The sequence below is a fragment of the Zea mays genome, chromosome 5 (genome assembly GCF_902167145.1).
Source record: "Zea mays cultivar B73 chromosome 5, Zm-B73-REFERENCE-NAM-5.0, whole genome shotgun sequence".
Lineage (NCBI taxonomy): Eukaryota > Viridiplantae > Streptophyta > Magnoliopsida > Poales > Poaceae > Zea > Zea mays.
In genome coordinates this window covers 123,427,787-123,449,309 of record NC_050100.1, presented here as the reverse complement: position 1 = coordinate 123,449,309, position 21,523 = coordinate 123,427,787, and the positions used below count along the sequence as shown (strand labels likewise).

The 21,523-nt window shown below is 44.8% G+C and overlaps 1 protein-coding gene across 1 annotated transcript; it reads left to right on the top strand.

Annotated features, from left to right (window-relative positions):
* Positions 1-1,492: 1,492 nt before the first annotated feature.
* On the top strand, positions 1,493-3,088 carry LOC103626843 (exopolygalacturonase-like). Its single transcript, XM_008647195.3, has 2 exons — positions 1,493-2,026; positions 2,131-3,088. The coding sequence occupies exons 1-2, from the start codon at positions 1,532-1,534 to the stop codon at positions 2,875-2,877; spliced, it is 1,242 nt and encodes a 413-aa protein (XP_008645417.2). The 5' UTR covers positions 1,493-1,531; the 3' UTR covers positions 2,878-3,088.
* Positions 3,089-21,523: the final 18,435 nt, after the last annotated feature.

The window sequence follows — 21,523 nt, the reverse complement described above, 5'->3', positions numbered from 1 at the left end:
TTAGTATTTCAGATGGATTTCTGAAAGGCTTAAGGGTTGAAAACTAACGTGCAGAAGAGTAAAATCCACAACTGACGGCACAAGCCTCTCCACAAAGCTCTCCAATTCAGGGCTTTCATGGAGCACCGTCTCTATCTGTTCCTTCATCTCGTCAATTGAGAACAAGGCACTCCATTTACCAAAGCCCTCAGAATCTTCAGGCTCCACGGTGAACGTGGCAGGGTCCGCACGCAACGCCAAGACCTGGGCCTCAAACCTGGTATACTTCTTGGTCGGCAAGGAAGCGCTAGGACGCACTGGAAGCAGAGTCGTCGGAGGGGCAGGCGGCACGGTCACCATCAACACCGTTAGCTTCAGCGGACCGGAGGGCCTTGTTGGCATGCAAGAGGAGCCCAGCGGTGGCGGCACAGAGGTCATCAACGACCTGGCCGACGGACTCAAGCCTGTTAGAGATGACAGACACGCCGACCTCCAGCGCGTCAGGTAGCGCTGAGGCAGCGCGGGCGGCGGCGGCCCAGAGCGCGGCCGTCTCGAGGCAGAGCCCCGAGCCGAGGTCCTCGAGATCGCGGCGATAGCCTCCCAGGACCGACTCCAACCGCGACGCGAACATACTCACCAGGCCCCCGAAGCTTCACCCACCGTCTGAGCTTTCCCCAGCCAGTGCCCCCTCCTCCACATCCGCCGCTGCCACTTCCGAGAAGCTACCCTACCGAAGGGGAAAGAAATCAAGAACTGGGAGGGCAGTGGAGATGGGGTGGAGGCGGAGCACTGACAGGAGGGTGCAGTTGCGGATGGAGCCTGCGACGGCTAGGGTTCCCAAGCAGATGAGAACGGGCTCGGGGCTGTCGTCCTCCTCCTCGCATACGGATCGACGGGGTTCTGGGGGAAATGAGGGGATGACGCGGCGGAGCTCGGGAGGGGCGCGGGGTTCGGGGGTGGGCGGGGATGATGAGGTAGACGCGGGCAGGGGCATGGTAGGATGGAATGGGGCGCGGCTGGGGCGGATCCGATGATTGCGGCGCCGATGGCGTGGGGAGGAGGGTGGGGCGAAGGAGAGGTCGGCGTGCGTCACGGAGAGGATGTCGGCGTGCGTGTGGAGACGGTGGCAGAACCATGCACCATGGCAGATGTGGACGTCTACACTACCGTCTTATAGAATAGTAAAGATTTTAACTAATTCTTTCACATGCTACACGGTGGCAGAACCATGAACCATGCACCATGACAGGACGTTGAACGGTTTATTGGCATTCACGTGCTACACGGTGCTGGAACAATAATACAGAGTAATACAGAGCAGCAGAGCAGACCGGTAATCGTTCAGTGCCGCACGCTCGAATCGGGGAGAGTTCAACGGGCAACCAAATGATGGAAGCCCTAAAGAAAGCAAAGGACACCAACGTCTCGCCGCGATGCTTGGCCATACCGAACATAGCATGCCACCCATCTTGGCTTCGCAGTATATATGTGTTCGAGCGCACCACCACAACCACGGCACCGACACGAATCTGCCATCCTCTCCAACACGAAGATGGCGTTCATCAGCAATATCGCAGTGAAGGCGGCGGCCGTGGCCGCGCTGCTGCTGGTCGCAGCGGTGTCGCCTGCCGCGCGCGCGGCGGCGGTGGCGGTGGCGGGAGGGGCGCCGTCGGTGCCGGCGGGTCCGCTGGACATCGCGCAGCTGGGCGCCAAGGGCGACGGCAAGTCGGACAGCACCCCGATGATCCTCAAGGCGTGGAAGAACGCGTGCGAGGCGACGGGGGTACAGAAGATCGTCATCCCGCCGGGCAACTACCTGACGGGCGGGCTGGAGCTGAAGGGCCCCTGCAAGTCCTCCATCATCATCCGTCTCGACGGCAACCTGCTCGGCACCGGCGACCTCAGCGCGTACCAAAGGAACTGGATCGAGATCGAGAACGTCGAGAACCTGTCCATCAACGGCCACGGCACCATCGACGGGCAGGGAGCCCTGGTGTGGAGCAAGAACCAGTGCCAGCATTCTTACAATTGCAAGATCCTCCCGAATGTACGTATAGACACTTGTTTTCTTTGTCTCTGTCTCCTCTTCTCGATAATATTGATAATTGATTGAAATTGCATGCATGCAATGCCATTGCGATGGATATACAGAGCTTGGTGCTGGATTTTGTGACGAACGTCCAGATCCGCGGCATCACGCTGCTCAACAGCAAGTTCTTCCACCTCAACATCTTCGAGTGCAAGAACGTGCTGATCGACAAAGTGACGGTCAAGGCCCCCGGCGACAGCCCCAACACGGACGGCATCCACATCGGCGACTCCAGCAACGTGACCATCAGCAGCACCACCATCGGCGTCGGCGACGACTGCATCTCCATCGGCCCCGGGAGCAAGATGATCCGCATCCATGGCGTCAAGTGCGGCCCAGGCCACGGCATCAGCGTCGGCAGCCTGGGGCGCTACAAGGACGAGAAGGACGTGGAAGACGTGCAGGTGACGGGGTGCACGATCGCCGGCACCACGAACGGCCTGCGCATCAAGTCGTACGAGGACTCCAAGTCGTCGCTCAAGGCCAGCAAGTTCCTGTACGAGGGCATCACCATGGACAATGTCTCCTACCCCATCATCATCGACCAGAAGTACTGCCCCAACAACATCTGCGTCAAGTCCGGCGCCTCCAAGGTGGCCGTCAACGACGTCGTCTTCAAGAACATCCACGGCACCTCCAACACGCCGGAGGCCATCACGCTCAACTGCGCCAACAACCTGCCATGCCAGGGCGTGCAGCTCGTCAACGTCGACATCAAGTACAATGGATCCGGCAACAAGACCATGGCCGTCTGCAAGAATGCCATCGGCAAGTCCATCGGCTTGGCAAAGGAGCTGGCGTGCATTTGAACCAATTGACTAACATGCATATATTATGTACTAGGTTTGTGCCCGTGCGTTGACACGGAAGTTAAAAATTAGTATAAAACAAAGATACATAACGATAAATATCACTATGACATTCAAAATCCATGTGGCAAAATATCACTGTAACCATCTATGATTGTGCATTGCGACGCCACACAAATTATTCGATAAAATATTAGCAATTGGGAATAAACCTAGTGCCAAATAACCCTTTATGCAATAACTTCCGTTAATAGCAATTGAGAACAAACCTGGTGGCATAACTAACAGCAATGACAGGAAAGTTCAGGAGGATACACCAACAGGCCGAACTAACTATCCAGTAACATTCCATAACGACCATAAGAAAGCAAAAAGACAAATAAAATCCTACTGTCCAAAGAAAACATTGCCAGTTGCAGTTAAACGTCTAACCAGGGAGATCATCAAAGAACTTCATGGACTCATCAAGCTTCTCTTCATGACTGATCTTAACGATCGAACCAATTGACTAACATTGCATATATTATATACTAGGTTTGTGCACGTGCGTTGCCACGGAAGTTAAAAATTAGTATAAAACAAAGATACAGAACGACAAATATCTAAGAAAACATTGGTTGGCAATAGGCATAAGGGGTATTTGAAACACATAAAATGTGCATGTTGTCAAGCTCTTTTACATGATCCCCTTCGCCTTCTTGACTTCCATGTTCTACGACCTCAAGCCTTGCCAGGCTTGGTTTCTTTAAGCTCCTCTAAGCCGCCAACAGTAGGCTCTTCAAAAAAACACCCTCTCCTAATTTGTCTTGCTTGGCCATCCTTCTCAGCAACAATGATTAATACATGGCTTCATAAGAAAAGAACCAAGTTCCTGCCATGGACAAGTGTTCTGCAACATTGTGCGGGATACAAAGGGGACACCGCACAAGTACGCACATCGATAGGCATCTAGGTAAAGGCCAGGAGCGACAGGGTGCAAGCTGTGCAGCATGATGTGGAATAAAGGAGAGATGGTGTGCAGGGGATTTCAACCCAAGTTTGAGCATCTCTAGCTCAAACTCTATATTTGAGGCCTCAGGCAAAAACAAAAGGTAGCTTCAACAGGCCCCGATGAAGCCATCAAACTGGAGAGGGACCAACAAGCAATTGCCCTCAGCCCCATTTCCCACAGGTCAAGTAGGGGTAGAGCGATAGCATGTAAGGAAGCATGGTAACAGTGTAGGGTCATGACTCAGGAGTAGGGGTGGTAATGGATCGTGATCCAAATAGTTCTTCACAAAATGTCAAAGTCCTAAATAAATTATAGTTCAAAAATGACTATAAATAGAGCCCGATCCTAACCCGCTTCGATCCTTAAATCTTATAGTGCAAAATTTATAGCCCATTGTCAGCCCTACTCAGGAGCAATAGGGATTGCAGCCCTGATGGACTTCATTTCTTAGAATCACCCCCCAAAACTACTATAGTTGCTCTAATGAAGCAATATCCAGGTAAATATATGAAATTCTCTAGTTTGTAGTGGTTTTTTCCATTTTCCTATAAAAATCACGAGAACAAGAGAAAGTAGGCGACAGTATGCCCCCCACCCCACCCACACACAGTGGGAAGCTAGCACCCTCTTTCGCTAAAAAAATCATGTTGCAATGTTTACAAATGATTTATATAGTACCTAAAGAAAGTTAAGTGTAGCTGAAACAATTCAGTTTGAAATTCATGTTTGATGTTCAGATTCAAAAAAAAGTGTCACTCTCTGCACATGAGGAACAGTGCCAGGTTGGCTGCTTAATTATTTAGCCATGTTAGGTTAGCTTCTTTACAGTGCTGCTGCTAAATTCTATTGTTCCTACAGTGTTTTTGTGTGTTCGGTTGGTAGCAGCTGCAGACTAAACTATTGGCTTTAATCGCAAACAAATAGTTCGTTTCTTGACATCTAGGATGAATATCAAACTAAATTTTTGCCACTATACTTTGTGTGTACTACATACATGATTTATGTGATGATCTTTTGAAATATTGCAACATGATATTTTAGTAAATGAGGCACCAGTCCCACTGGACACCAAATATGAATTGTAGTTTGCACCCAGTACTGTGGTGCCCTCAACTTCAGGTTGTAGGTGGATACCATGCTCATGCAGTAGACAGTACACTTGCAACATGAACATCCAGTCCAGCTCCCTACAAAGCAATATGTCAGAAGAAATCAAAGGAGACGTTGATCATCAAATAAAATATAATGGATTTGAGAAAAAACCTCATCATGTGTTGGAACTTGGAAACTCCCTATCTTTTCCAAGGAATCTCCATCCTTGTCTAATAGTTCTGTGACCTGTTATAATATGCTAGCAAACACAATGAGATTAGGAGTACTATCACAAAAAATGCTCGTTTGGTAAAGTTGAGGAATGACATTAGAGAAAAGTAAAAAGGAAGATATCTAGTTGCCATCAAAAGCGAATTATTTTAAACAAAGACATAATTAAGTAATACCATAGTAAAATGTAGTGATCGGTCATATCTGAAACTAACAATGACCACCAGAAAAGACAAACTCTATATAAATGCTAACTGGGTTTAGTACTTTAGCTATGAGTCCATTCTGACACTCATTTTCACTAGGTTTGCTCCGTACATTATTCTGCTTTGGTTGACAAGTTTTAGAAGCTATGCATAATTTCTAGTATGTTTAATAGGTTCCCAAATATGCAAATAAATGCATAAATCTTCTTTAAACGTTGTGCACCAAGTTGCAGTTTTGGATATCTTGATAACTACCCATACGTGCAAACTGGATGGATGGCTAAACTAACATTTTTTATAGCCAAGTATGGTATGCAGTGGTAGAGATAGGCACACATGTATTTTGTTTTGGAACTATTAATGCTTTTCTAGTTGTGCTGTATAAATTCTAATGGGAAAATAGAAACAAGATTTGCAATTTCACGGTGTATTAGTGCTATTGTAGTCTTTAGAACATGAACAAGCTCACCAGTTCATGGCACAACGATGCAGATCCATACTAATTGATGGAATAAATCCGATCGTAAATCTAAGCACACATATACCTTGTAGGGACGGTTCTTGATGATGATGAAGTCGTTCTTGCAGACGTTGCTGGCCTGCTACGGGTAGGTCTTGCACATCGTGCATGGTGATGCCTCGCTCGTTCGGGCTCTAACGACGGTAGGGCGGAGGTCGCGGTGGGGCGGAGTGGCCGTGCAACGAGGAAGCAGTCGTCCACGTCCGCGGCGGGCAAGGAGCAGAGCACTAGGCGAGCGGCGCGGGACGCATAGGCCAGCGAGATGCAGAGGTCACGAGGGCAGGTTGGTCGCGAGCGGGGAGGGACACCCACGACGCACGAAGGCGGCTACGCACGAGGCTACAGGTTGGACGATCGGGAAGGGGAGGTTGCGATGGACGATGGCAGCCACAAGCGGGGGATGCGATGGCTCGAGAGGGCGAGGATCGATCAAGGGATACACTGACGACATAGGCAGAACAGGGAGTCAGCTTACCCCGTGCACACAATTTACGGCGTGGGGGGCGCCATCCACGGCATAGGATCTCAAACTGCCAAATCGGTGGGGAACGGGGGCATCATTCCCAAATCAGGCCTCAGCGACCCATGGATGGCGGCGACCTGTGCCGGGTGCATATGCATGGTGCACGCAGATGGCAGCGTGGGGGCGCCAATTTCCAAATCAGTGGGGAACGGGGGCATCATTTCCAAATCAAGGAACGGGGATGGAGCAGCGTTGAGGCAGGGGAGTAGCGCCGATGGGGGAGCGTTACCGAGGCGGGGGGAGTAGCGTCGAGGGGGAGCGGTGCCGAGGCGAAGCTAGGGTTGAGAACGCATGCACGGGAACTAGGTTGGGGTTATGAGCTGGAGGCCGAGAGACATGCCCTGGGAGGGGGGCATAGGAGGCAGAGAGGTAGACATGAGATGCGCGTGGGGAGCTGGTGGGGGGATGGCCTAGGCAGAACCGTGCACCATGGTCTACGTTAGGTTCTTATATAGTAGTAGAGATATAATCACTCTTCGTAACCTCTCTCTTTCTCACGTACTCTTGAGTCTCCACCATATATATAATCCGCTGGTTTGTATTTTCTTTCTTCTTTGGATCATCACAAAACCAACCAATGTAATTATTATTAGACCGACGCCACACAATCTTGGAACTTATTCATTATGCTAGTGTATATCTGTAATCCCATTCCATAATGTTAATGTTGATTTGTGGTCACGTTTCAATGAGAGCTAGCATGCCCACTGTTGCAAACAACTTCCATTGAAGTAAGAACATAACAAATCGATGAAATGAACCGAAGGATTAGTTAAACCTATATTGAGCCTCTACTTCAAGTGAAAGACTCCTAAACGCTTCGTAGTAAAACCCATTTACTACCCGCCAGGAAGAGTATTTACATGTTGTTTAGGCTTTGTTTAGTTACTCTAGTATTGGCCACAATCCACATGTGTTGAGGTGGATTGGGGTGTAAATTAGTTGAAGTTACACCCCAATCCATCTCAATACAAGTGGATTGAGTTCAATACTAGAGTACCCAAACTAGACCTTAAGAATTATCGAGGTCATTTAGAAAAAAATTAAATATTGCTAGACGTGACAAACAACAAGGTAGAGAGAAAGTCTCCAATATTTTAAAGCACGGTTGGGACTTATAGCGACAAGAATTTATTGTAATAGTCGTGGAGGCGCATCTCTCATCTATAAAGTTGAAGTTTTGGAACATGCTCTAGGATTGAGACCGCCTCTCATTGTGCTCGAAGACCTGATGTCTGGCGAATCCGAGCGAAGGTTGCCGGGTATAATCTCGACCCATCAATTCTGTTATCTCCTGCTGTAAAGGTCTGGACAGGCCGTCGAGTGCCCAGCGCAGTTGGAGCACTGGCACAGGGCCTCCAATTTTTTAGGCTCCTGTTGGGGACTTGTTCTCAAATGCTATGAATTAAGAACAAGGCAACACAAAAATGTTAAGTATAAATGCCCTTCGTCCGCTGAAGCATTATCTCCCCAAGGATTTAATGAGCTTCGAACGAAGGTCAAGAGTAAAATATTACGAAGATTTCACCTTCGTAATCATACTTGTAAAACAACAAACAATGAGAAATGAAATACAAAGTATAAAATATATTCACATATTTTATTATATGAATATATAAGTATTAAAACATAATATTTGAGCACATTTATACCTTCGCCTTGGCGGAAAATAATTCAAGCGTAATGTGCTAGTGATTACAGGATCACGTGAACAGTGTCGGGGTACTGTTCACCTATTTATAGTCACAGGGTGCAACGTTCGTAAAATTACATTTAAGCCCTTTACAATTGATTACAATAATGACACAAACATCATGGGTCTTTGAGTCAATCCATCTTTAAGTCGGTTCCGCCCTTCGTCTTAAGATCTATCATTGTGCCGAAGCTCTCTAAGTAATAGCTTCGGCGCTTGCTCCTGAGACTGTCTGCCGAAGGTGTTCTCCTTCTTTAGGATCTTCGGCTACGAAGCATACCCCCAACAGTAGCCCCTTCGCGGTGCTAGATCGTTTTTCGTAACGAGCTTGATCCGTGAAAAAGTCTTCTATGCTTCGGGATGCCGAAGATCCGAAAAACACCTTCCCTGAGCTCGTTGGCGAGAAACGATTAAAATAATCCGCGCTCGAGGTGGTTCCATCTTGCAACAGTTACACGTGCCCTAGCGATTCACCCTCTCGAACCCTATGGCCCACCATTCAGCGAGTGCAGGTGACTGTTTGTTCGGTGCGGGAGACCTTGACGATTCACCTTCTCACCTGTAGCACTATATAAACAGACGGGTAGGTGTGAAGTTACCACAGCATTCATTGCTATTGCACTATTTTGCTGCCAAAATTTTAGTCATAGTCGAAGCTTAATCATCGTGCTTAGACGAAACCCCACTTTTGAATCTGCTTCGTCACAAAAGGAAGAGCTTCGGGAAAATCAGAAAAGTCAACAACGAAAAATTTCAAGAAAGACATAGTTAAATGGCCAGAGTTCGCTCCATTGCTAGGGTTGATTGCGAGGGAGATGAGACCGAAGCTGTTGAGACCGTTTCGATTTCCGAAGCTATGAAGCGGTCTGGGCTGGTAACATCGGAGGACGTCCCTGCCACCGGGCAGAGCAAGTTGATGTTGAGGAGACCGATTCTGAGGATGATTATAGCAGCGCTGTGCCGAGCAAACCCAGCCACCTTGATTTTGGAAAATCCACAGTCTCCGAAGGTGACCTACCTAAAATGTTGAAATTGGGGTATTTCAATGAAGAGAAGAAAGAGCTGATTCGCTTTGGTGGAGAGGAAACTACTCCGAAGCCAGGAAAAGATGAAATAGTAGTTTTTAAGAGTTTCTTCAAAGCTGGTTTGAGATTTCCATTGAATAAGATGATTGCTGATGTGCTGAAGAAGTTTGGGATCTACTTTCATCAGCTAAATCCTAACGCTATCGTTAGGCTTAGCGTTTACATTTGGGCTCTTCGAAGCCAAGGGGTGGAATCGTTTGCCGAAGGTTTCTGCCGAGTACATGAGCTGCATTACCAAACCAAGGCCAGGAAAGATGGATTGCATGAAAACTTCGTCTGCTACAATTTTGCCTACCGGAAGACTACAAAATTTCCTGTGATCATTAACCGAAGCAAGTGGCCGACAGGCTGGAAATCGGAATGGTTCTATGTGAAAGTTGACGATGATAAGGAGAAGTTGGTCCAGAGCCCGCTAGAGCTGATCTTCGGAGAGACCAGACCCCAATGTAATATGACACTAGAGGGTCCAACCCAAACTGCACTGGCTGAATTCAGGATTATCGCAGAGCACATTGGCACTAGAGACTTAGTGCAGGAATTTTTGGCTTTCAAAATATTTCCAACTATGAAAGAGTGGGCCATGCCGAAGCTCGAAGGAAAAAAGAAGGAAGGAGAACTTATCCGGCTGCCCTACCATTACAAATTCAAGAGACATTTCAAAGTACCATGCCAAGAATGGTTGGATACAATCGAAGTAATGTGTAATGAAATTCTTGGAAATTATTCTAAAAAGGAAGATCAATTGATGACAGCGGCCTTCGGCACCCGTCCGAATCGAAGGCTAAACCGAGTGATGGATGCTATAGGCTTTGAATATCCTGACTACGAGCTACTGGACAAGGGTGCCGAAGGACAAAAAAGAAAAATAGTGGCTAGTGCTCTGAATAAGGACGACGAAGATCAATCAAAGAAGAAAAAACAAGAGTCTGAGGCGAAAACAGTTGCTTCGAAGAAAAGAAAAACCTCGACTTCGAAGCAAAAATCAATTGATGAAGAAGAAAAGACTTCTGTGACATCCTCTGCTTCTGAAATAGAGGAAATCCTAAAGGTAATGACTGAAACTTTGCCTGTCAAACTAAGTCCACTGGGGCTACATTTGACGAAGCTTTTTCAGAAGGAAAAGGAGCCCATAAAAACGAAAGCACCTAGGCCGAAGAGGCAAAGAATCGTTACTTTGACAGAAGTTATTGAAGCAACTCCACCAAGAGCTTCAGCTCCGAAGGTGCCAGCCATTGAAAGCATGACAGCTACCGAGGCTGTACCTTCGGAGATTCCCGCAGAAGAGGTCAGAGCCGAAGATGCCAAATATGAAGATATTAATTTAGAGAGCATAGCTGCTGATATAGACAAGATGCTACTAAACATGGCCGCGGAAGAAGCTGTCGCAGCCACCGAAGAGACTACGGCCGCAAAACCCAAGAAGGAAGAGATGACCGAAGATACTTCAGAAAATGGAACCTTTGACTTTCAAAACTTAATTGGCCAAGAGCTGACAAAAGCTGAAAAAGAGGAATTAAAAGAATATGCTATATCCTGCGGGTATCGGCCGAGAGCATTTCTCTTCAGTGGCATTGATGACGAAAAGTTAGGCTGCATACGAGATCAGACTAGCGCGAAGGTCATCGGTACTCTATCAAAGAGTATTGGTTTCCCGAAGCTCGAAGCAGATATCAGCCGCTACCGACGACAACACATTGTCGGCAGTTTGTTCTATTCCAATTTTAAGGTAAACATCTTGTGTCTAACCCTTACTATTTGTAATAACACAGATATTTTCTAACGAAGGCCATTTGTCCACAGAGTATGCTTTTGAGCAAGGCCTTAAAAATGCAGCAGGACTTAGAAGATAAAAGGCACGAAGTTATAATTGGGAACTTAGAAAACAAAATAAAAGAGCAATCAGCTGCCATCGAAAAGAAAGACTTCGAGCTTCAAACAACTGAAGGCTTATTAGCGGATGCTGAAGCCAAAATAACAGAATTAAATTCGAAGCTTCTTTCCCAATCAGAAAATTTTGAACAAGAAAAGCTGAAACTTGATGCAAAGCTTGAAGCCGAAATTCAAAAAAGCTCGGAGCTGAAAGAATCCTTAACAAATCTTCAGAATAAATGCCTGGAGTTCAGCAATCGATGCATCCAACAGTTGAAGCAGGTGTTTCATTTTGTTGGAGCCAGCAGCGAAAAGTTCACTCCTTCGGCTGAAGACCTGCCTGGTGCCTTCGAGCATATTGAAGGTGAAATCAATGATCTTGACGAAGTTATAGCTGGGCATGGCGACTTCTGTGCCCTGGCAGCTTCCCGGGGCACATTTGTTGCCTTTTTGAAGTCTGGCTGTGAACACGGAAAGATTGTTAATAGACCCAACTTCAGCCTGTCACCGGCAGACTTAGATAATATTCCCAGCCTGGCCCGAAGTATTGCGAATAGATTCATAAAATTAGTATGGACAAAGGGTGGCCGGAGCAAAGCTGGTGACGAAGCTCGAAGCCACCTTAAGCTGGTAACGAAATCATACCTTATGCTTACCTTTTCCTTTGAATTTTGAATTTAGCTTATAATACTTACATACAGGTTGACCAAGCCGAAGCTGAAGCTGCAGAGTAAAAGGATGAAGCTCTATGGGTGCTGTCGAAGCTCGAATAGTCTGTAAAAATAGCTCAAAAAACTTTGTATAAAATATGATGTAATCAAATTTCACTTTGTAATATAATCTTACTTTTCCGTCAATGTATGAAATGCTTTGGTGTGGACGAAATTAATACTTTTGAGCCGAAGGCGAAAAACACCTTCCCTTCTTTGCGTACACAGCGAAGCATAAAATTGCCTCTTTTTCTCTTTTTTCCGAAGCCTTCTCTTTCAAAGCCGAAGCAAGTTTGTATGTTATGATGATGATGATCCTATGTATGTCTAAGTGAATGTTAATGAATGCAAATGTATGATGTAATGTATCGTGCAAATGAATGTTCAAAGACACATACGAAACCATAACCACAACTCTTATTCCCTTAGGAATAACAAATCTTTGTCGTTTATTTTTTGGCTTCACCGCTTATTTTTTGGTGTATCAGCGCTGACTTTTCGCTGTAAGCCTCCCTTAGGAGCTTCTTCGCCTTTTATTTTGGCGGTATTCGCGTTGACTTTTCGCGCTTCGCCTTTTATTTCGGCGGAATCAGCGTTGACTTTTCGCTGCAAGCTCTGCATTCCCTTAGGAACGACTTTTGAGCAGAAAACTTACGTTGCGCTCCCTTAGGAATGACTTTTTGTAGCTTCGTCGTGCTCTGCATCCCCTTGGAGACGTCTTTCGAGCTTCTCCCTATTTTTCCTTTTTCTCTTTGCACTCGATGGTGCATGCCCAGTTTTTACATTTACATCTTTGGGGGATATTGCTCTTGTAGAGCTGGTATAAGAAAAAGAGAAATTACATGCTATGGCCCCATTAAAAACCTTTCTCCCCCTTTGGAAAGGAAAAGGGTGCCATAGGAAAGAATAAAAAAGATTACATCAGATTACACATAATAACGCTGAAGCTCATCCGCATTCCAAGATCTAGGAATGTCGTTGCCATCCATATCCTTCAACCTGAAGGAACCGGGTCTTGACGAAGATATTACCAGAAAAGGTCCTTCCCACTTCAGCTGAAGCTTGCCTACTGTGTCGGGGTTGGCCACTCTCCGAAACACCAGATGTCCTGGCTTAATATTTTTTAACCGAACCTTTCTATCACGCCATTTTATTGTTTCAGCTTGATATTTATTGATGTTCTCCATAGCCCGAAGCCTGATCCCTTCTATAGCATCTTTTGCCAAAGAATAATCAGCTTCGGTTTCTGCCGAAGCCACTGTTCTTATTGATCCCGTTTTAGCTTCTTCTGGGGTTATTGCTTCATCACCAAACAACAATTTGAATGGTGTAAAGCCTGTTGATCTTGACATTGCTGTGTTGTGACTCCACACCACTATGATTAATTGATCTGGCCAATTTCCCCTGGGCTGATTGAAGATTAACTTCATTATTCCTGTCATTATAATGCCATTAGCTCTTTCAACAAGTCCATTTGACTCCGGATGCCGAACCGATGCAAAATGGATCTTCGTGCCAATTCGTTCACAAAACTCTCTGAAAGCTTCGGCATCAAATTGTGTTCCATTGTCCACAATGATAGCCTTTGGCACCCCGAAGCGACACACAATATTTTGCCAGAAAAACTTTTGAACAGTAACCGAAGTTATTGTGGCTAAAGGCTTCGCCTCAATCCACTTAGAAAAATATTCTACTGCCACCACAACATATCTTAAATTCCCTTGTGCTGGTGGAAGTGGGCCTAGCAAATCAAGGCCCCACCTTTGCAATGGCCAAGTGGGCTGTATTAATTGAGTTAGAGACGAAGGTTGTTTTTGGTCTCTTGCACACTTTTGACAACCTTCGCACTTTTGGACTAATTCTGCTGCATCCGAAGCTGCCTTCGGCCAATAAAATCCTTGACGAAAAACTTTACCCAGCAAAGGCCTAGATCCAATGTGAGATCCACATAGGCGTGCATGTATTTCTTTCATTAGCTCTATACCTTCAGCTCTGGATAAACATTTGAGTAATGGAGAACAGACTCCATGCTTATATAACTCCCCTTCTATTATTACATATGGACGGGCTCTTGCCGCTATTCTCTTATGATAAGCTTCGTCATCTGAAAGGAAATTGCCCTAAAGAAAAGATATGATCTCAGTTCTCCAATCTTTGCTATAGACGAGAGATATATTGAGTACTGCTCTTTCAAGAAGGTCAACCGAAGGTGCTTTTATTGTTTCAAAGAATACTTCCGAAGGTAAGGGCAGCCCCTGTGCCGCTGACTTGGCTAGTAGATCAGCGTGCTCATTTTCTCCTCGTGGAATATTCTTGACAGAAAACCCTTCGAAGGAAGCTTCAAGTCTTCGAACTGTATCCAAATACTTCTCAATCTTCGGATCTCTTGCTTTGCAACTTTTGTCAACATAGCCAGAAATAACTTGGGAATCAGTTTTGAGAACCGCCCTTCTTATCCCCATTGCCTTCAACTTCCGAAGACCCAAAAGCAAAGCTTCATATTCAGCAATATTATTTGTACAACTAAAATCAAGTTTCACTGCGTAGCATGTTCTGACTTTTGAAGGTGCAATTACAACGGCAGCTGCACCTGCCCCAAAGGTTCCCCAGGAACCATCGCAAAATACTGTCCAAGCTTCGGCATCTTTACTTGCTTCTTCTTCCTGAGCCCCTGGCATCCAGTCAGCGATGAAATCTGCTAGCGCCTGGGACTGAATCAAAGATCTATGCACATAATCAATGCAGAACACATTGAGTTCCACAGCCCACTTTCCAATCCTTCCAGTAGCTTCTCTGTTTCTCATAATATCCTTCAAAAGCTGTGATGAAGGAACAATTATATGGTATGCTTGAAAATAATGTCGAAGCTTCCTGGAGGCCATTAAAACAGCATATAGCACCTTCTCCAATTCTGTATAGTTTTTCTTTGATAAACTGAGGACTTCGGAAACAAAGTATATTAGATCCTGCTTTTTCAATTGCCCTTCAAGCTTCTCCTGAACAAGCACCGCACTTACTGCAGAGTGCGAAGCTGCCACATACAGCAGCAGAGGAGCCCCTAGCGCTGGTGGAGTTAGGGTTGTTAAATCTATCAAATACTGTTTCAGTTCTTCGAAAGCTTTTTGCTGAGCTGATCCCCATTGGAAAACTTCGGCTGATTTCAGCACTTCAAAGAATGGTAAATTTCTCTCTGCCGATCTGGATATAAATCGATTCAAAGATACCAGTCTTCCTGTCAGCCGTTGAGCCCCTTTCTTTGTGCTTGGCGGCTCCATCCGAAGGATACCTTCGATTTTACTTGGATTAGCTTCGATTCCTTTTGTTGAAACCAGACAACCAAGGAATTTCCCCTTCTTTACCCCGAAGACACATTTTACCGGATTCAGCTTCAGACCAGCTTGCCTAAAATTAGCGAATGTCTCCTGTAGATCAGCAATGTGATTTTCTTGCTTTGTGCTTTTTACTATGATATCATCAACATATGTTAACACGTTTCTGCCTATCTGAGAATGAAGGACCTTTGTTGTCATTCTGCTGAAGCTTCCTCCAGCATTCTTGAGCCCCTCAGGCATCCGAAGGTAACAATATGTACCACTGGGGGTGATGAAGCTGGTTTTTGGCTCATCTTCTTTCTTCATCCAGATTTTATGGTAGCCTGAATAACAATCTAGTAAACTCATGAGCTCTGACAAAGCTGCTGCGTCTACCAGAGAATCTATCCTTGGTAATGGAAATTCATCCTTCGGACAAGCCTTGTTGAGATCAGTAAAATCAATGCACATTCTCCATTTACCATTGGCTTTCTTCACCATAACAGTGTTAGCTAGCCATTCTGGGTATTTTACTTCTCTGATGACTCCAGCGCTAAGGAGTCTTTTCACTTCATTCCGAACACCTTCGGCTTTGTCATCAGACATCTTCCGAAGCCTCTGCTTTCTAGGTCTGAAGGATGGATCAACATTTAGCGAGTGCTCAATGACATCTCTGTTAACACCACAAAGATCATTGGCTGACCAAGCAAAAACATCTTTGATGTTGAACAAAAACCTTATCAGGGTTTTCTCCTGTTCTTCAGACAATTGGGAACCAGCAGCACCTTCTGCTCCGCAATATCTTCACATAAAGGCATGGGCTTCGGCTGATCGGCCGAAGCAGCCTTCTCCCTTCTGTACTTGTACTACTCACAAGCTTCGTTTCCATCTATATTATGGATTGCCTTTGAATCTGTCCAGTTCCCTTCAGCTTTTCTGGTAGCTTCCTGACTCCCATGAATAGCAATAGGTCCCTGATCCGAAGGTATCTTCATGCAAAGATATGCCAGATGAAGAATTGCTTCAAAAGCATTAAGTGTTCCACGACCAATGATTGCATTATAGGGGTACTCCATGTCGACAATATCAAACACAACTTGCTCAGTTCTGGTGTTGTTAACAAATCCGAAGGTCACTGGCAAGGTGATCTTGCCAAGTGCTACAATCTGTCTTCCTCCGAAGCCACAGAGAGGGTGTGTAGCATCATGAATCTTGACTTCTGGCTCTTGCATTTGTCTGAAGGCCTTAGCAAATATGATATCAGCTGCACTGTCTGTATCAACCAGAAAATTGTGGACCAGAAACCCTTTAATAACACAAGAAATAACCATAGCATCATTGTGAGGGAAATCCTTGAGCGGAAGATCCTCTTGGGAGAAGGTAATTGGGATGTGAGACCATCTTGACTTGATGAAGGGTCCCTGCACCCCGACATGTTGTACCCTTCTTTGTGCCTCCTTCTTCTGTTCTTGTTGGCCGGTTCTGAGCATGAACCGCCTGTGATCGGGAGGACCAGCTTCGAAGCCGAAGCAGCTGCAGCCTGGTTCTTGAACAAAGCCATCAACTCGAAAAGTGGAAGTGAGTTCACCGGAGGTGGGCGCCAATGTTGGGGACTTGTTCTCAAATGCTATGAATTAAGAACAAGGCAACACAAAAATGTTAAGTATAAACGCCCTTCGTCCGCTGAAGCATTATCTCCCCAAGGATTTAATGAGCTTCGGACGAAGGTCAAGAGTAAAATATTACGAAGATTTCACCTTCGTAATCATACTTGTAAAACAACAAACAATGAGAAATGAAATACGAAGTATAAAATATATTCACATATTTTATTATATGAATATATAAGTATTAAAACATAATATTTGAGCACATTTATACCTTCGCCTTGGCGGAAAATAATTCAAGTGTAATGTGCCAGTGATTACAAGATCGCGTGAACAGTGCCAGGGTACCGTTCACCTATTTATAGTCACAGGGTGCAACCTGCGTAAAATTACATTTAAGCCCTTTACAATTGATTACAATAATGACACAAACATCATGGGTCTTTGAGTCAATCCATCTTTAAGTCGGTTCACCCCTTCATCTTAAGATCTATCATTGTGCCGAAGCTCTCTAAGTAATAGCTTCAACGCTTGCTCGTGAGAGTGTCTGCCGAAGGTGTTCTCCTTATTTAGGATCTTTGGCTACGAAGCATACCCCCAACAGCTCCAAATTTTTGAATTTTCTGAAAATATAAATGGTATAAAAAGGTAAAGATTGTTTATTATTTATAAAATATCGACTTTAAAATAGATAATATGAGAGGACAAGAATATGAGAATAGATCAAATATGAAACAATACATTTTATATTGTTCTTATCTCTATATACTATAGATCTTTGGACCTATTTTTATGTTTTGCACCAGGACCTAAAAAACTAAAAGACGACCCTGGATCTGTTTGGTGAAGGCAAGTGTCCTCTGACCCACTTATGTCCTATTCACCTGATAATATGGATGGCAACGGGTCGGATTCGGATCGGATATTGAAAATATCCGCCCGCGGTCATATCCACAGTCATAAATAATATCTGCCCATGACTATATCCATGGGTAGAAATTCATTTCCATATCCATGCCCATCGGGTTTCGGATATCCATCGGATATGATAAAACCATTTTCAGCAATTGAATAACATAATTAATCAAATTTCTTCCTAATTCAACATCATACACAACTTAAAATTGAATAAAAATTTAAATATACATGTCCTTCAACAAGCAATATTCTCAACATGACAAAAATACATGTCTACATGTCTCAACATGAAAACAAATACATAATACATAACAACAAATACATGTCTGCTTTTGGCCTTAAGCCTTTTGCCTTTTGATTCTGATATAGTAGCTGTATTTGAATTTTTTAGTCAATGATAGTAGAATCATGTTCATCCTGGCAAAAAACAAAATAGATAAATGGTTAAATCAATGATTAGATTCGATAACCAAAATATAAGAACATACTAAAGAGTTGAATCATGTTACCATTTCTTCCTCTTCATCCTCCAAACAAGTCATTAGTGCATTTATAAAATAGGATTGGTCGCCTAACATGTCAGCTCGGGCCCAAGCTTGCATACACATCAACCCTTCTACTGTTTTTGGAGCAAGTCTACTACGATGTGGGCTAATTACTCTCCCCCCAGTACTAAAGACAGACTCAGATGCCACTGTTGTAACAGGAATTGCCATTACATCTCGAGCAATTTTTCTCAAAGTTGGATACTTGATCCCTGCATATTGCCACCAATTGTTAATGTCAAGCTCTTGAGTTCTTGGCAGTGTTGGCTCCTCCAAGTACAAATCCAACTCAGTCCGTACAAAAGTTGAATGCTCTTCTGGTTCCTCAGACAAGAATTTGTCAAATATGCCAAACATAAGGACATCACCTTCATTGAGGACAACATTTCTATTTGATGTCCCTACACCATCAGTTGTTGCCATGCCCTCCATTCATACTTGATATTCCAATACCAACTCATACAACAAAGAACGAACTCTACACACTTCATCATTTGTTCTTTGATTGTCTTCCCCATAAATGGTGCTATAGAAAGCTTTCACAAACTTCAATTTGTATCTAGGATCTAAAACAGTAGCTACCTCCATAAGCCCATGAACATCTATCCAATACTTTTTAAATTTTTCTTTCATCAATGCTGACATCTCTTCTACCTTAGGGATTTCACTAGTTCTCCATTTCTCAATAGCCAAATAAATACCACATATTTTAGGGAAAAAAGGTTCGCTGTGACATAATTTGTTCCTGACAATAGCTCAGTTGCATCATACTATCATTGGTGGTGCAATTATCAAGAGTCACAGTCGACACCTTCTTTTCTATTTTCCAATCTTGTAGTACCTCATAAAGGACATCACTTATAACTTCACTAATGTGTGGGGCGGGCACATATGTGAACCTACAATAACCCAACACATCAATTTCAGCAACACCATCACAACAAGATTATAAGACTACAATAGACAACATGAAACGAAACAAAATATTACCTCAAAAGAAAAGATTTCAACTTCCAATCATCATTGATAAAATGTACTGTAACCGACATGTATCCTTTCTTTTGGTGATTTCTTGTCCACATATCAGTAGTTACAACAATTCGAGATTGGCACTATTGGAAGGAATTCACTAAAGAAAGTCTTTGCACCTCATACATATCCAATATGTCTTTTTTAATAGTGTTTCTGGACACTACTTTGAAAAGGGGTTGTAGTGCTGCACAAAATCTTCTAAACCCAACATGATCAACCATAAAAAGTGGGTACTCATGCACACAGATCATTAGCGCAAGTTCTTTTCTAGCAACTACTTGATCAAAAACATACTTCTCAACCACAGCTCCTCCCTTCTCATTTTTGCCCAACTTCAATATCGATTGCTTTAGGCCTTTTTGACACTGCTTAGCTTGACAAGTTTTAAGATGACTACACAAGTGAGTTGTGCCAGATTTACTATCTCCAACAAAATGCTTTTTACACCAATTGCATGTATCTTTTAATTTGCCTCCTAATGTCACTTGTTCAAACTCTAGCCATACATCAGATTTGAGCTTTCTTTTGCTTCCAACAGTTACATTAGCATCTTCCCCAGCTACAACCACATTATCTGTACCTCCATCTATAGGTGTTGGAGTACCACCAGCAGCAACAGCACTTGAGGACGGTGTCGTAGTCACAACACCAGCACTTGTTGGAGTAGTAGCACTAGCTCTGTTTGAGATCTGCCTCCTCAAACCATCTTGTGAGCCAGAGCCCCTTCTAGACGCCATCCTGCAAAGGAGGACACAATGCATTTCAAACAAATAGAAAACCAAATCATATATTTCATCGCATGATTACAGAACGACTTGACACAAATACATAAATTAAATTATGTCTATGTAATTAACATGACCCGTCACCATGCATATATAATCATATCAGATCACATCAATAATGCATAAATAATCATATCAGGTCACGTCGCCTAGCTACTGGTAATGTGTGCACCGACAGGCACGTAGATTTGCCTGCGCAGCTGCGCTGCACGATGCGATTACTGCGACTGCATCGGCCACTCAATCAGTGAGAGGGAGAGATCGACTTCAGTGGAGGAGGAACTGAGGGGCTGGTAGGGGCGAACCTGAAGGGCAGTGCGCCATGCTGCCACGCAGAGCAGGGCGGAGCTCAGACGCTCAGCGCAGCTGCGTAGGGCGGAGCTCAGAGCAGGGCAGATTTCAGATTTTTAGAGCTGCGTCTGCGTGGGGGTCGGCAGCGCTTAGAGCAGGGTGGAGCTTGGAGCTGTGTCTGCGCGGGGGGCCGGGGCGGCGCGAGTGGCTTGTGGGTTGCGACTTGCCTGGGCGGCGCGGTTGGATTGCGCGTGAGGCTGCAGGATGACTAGGAGGATGGGATTGAACGATTGAGGCTAGGGGATGGTCGAATGGGGATTGGGGAATTAGGGATTAGGGTGGGCTGGTGGCTTGGTGCTTTGGTGGGCTGAATGTTACTTTGGTGGGCTGGCGCCTGGGCTCGATAATGGACTAATGGTTAATTTCGGATATCCAATGGATTATCCGTAGGTGAGATTTAATATCCAAATCCATGCCCACTTTATCTCGGATCGGATACAGGTCTAACCCACGGGTCAAAAAACATATCCATATCCAAATCCGTCGGGTCGGATATCCGCTGGATATCCGAATCCACAGATTAAATTGCCATCCCTAACTGATAATTCATTTCCCCGTATTACATAATTAAAACCTAAGGATTGACTAGCTTTTTATTTACCTTGTCCTTGATTACCTTTTGGGTTATTGTGGTTAGCTTTATGCTAGCGCTCTACTTTAATCAATGAACATGATGAGAATATTTATGATATGTTGATGATATCTTGACTATGATGATGAGTTTGTGTTACTTTAGGGGACTCGGGCTATTTCCCGAGTACCTCTCCATAAGGACCTATTCGCTGGATGACCACCCAGGAAAACAGTGCAGCCATGAGGTTGGAATGGGACGCCTTTAGCCAATTAATTAGAGGAACTGAGGTGTAGCTCGCTTCGTTGTCGTGCCGTCAATGGGGCTCGGTGTACGCGGCTCGCTCTGCCGAGGGTGGTTTGCCCCTTGGGAAGGAGTGTGGTGCATTTAGGAAACCTAACGGGCAGCTATACCTTCGGGAAATCTTTGTAAAGGCTACATAGTGATACCATGCCAGATCACCTAGGTAGTGATCAATGGGGAGTAGCGCTCCTCAGGCAGAAAGGGAATCACGACTTATGGGCAAAATGTGCAACCTCTACAGAGGAATGAAACTGATATATCAGTCGTGCTCACAGTTATGAGCGGCCTTGGGAGCTCCTTTGA

Bases quoted from the DNA above. Each gene is read 5' to 3' on its own strand.
- LOC103626843 (XM_008647195.3), top strand. From the start codon at position 1,532: ATGGCGTTCATCAGCAATATCGCAGTGAAGGCGGCGGCCGTGGCCGCG. The intron at 2,027-2,130 runs GTACGTATAGAC...ATGGATATACAG, and splicing joins ATTGCAAGATCCTCCCGAAT to AGCTTGGTGCTGGATTTTGT.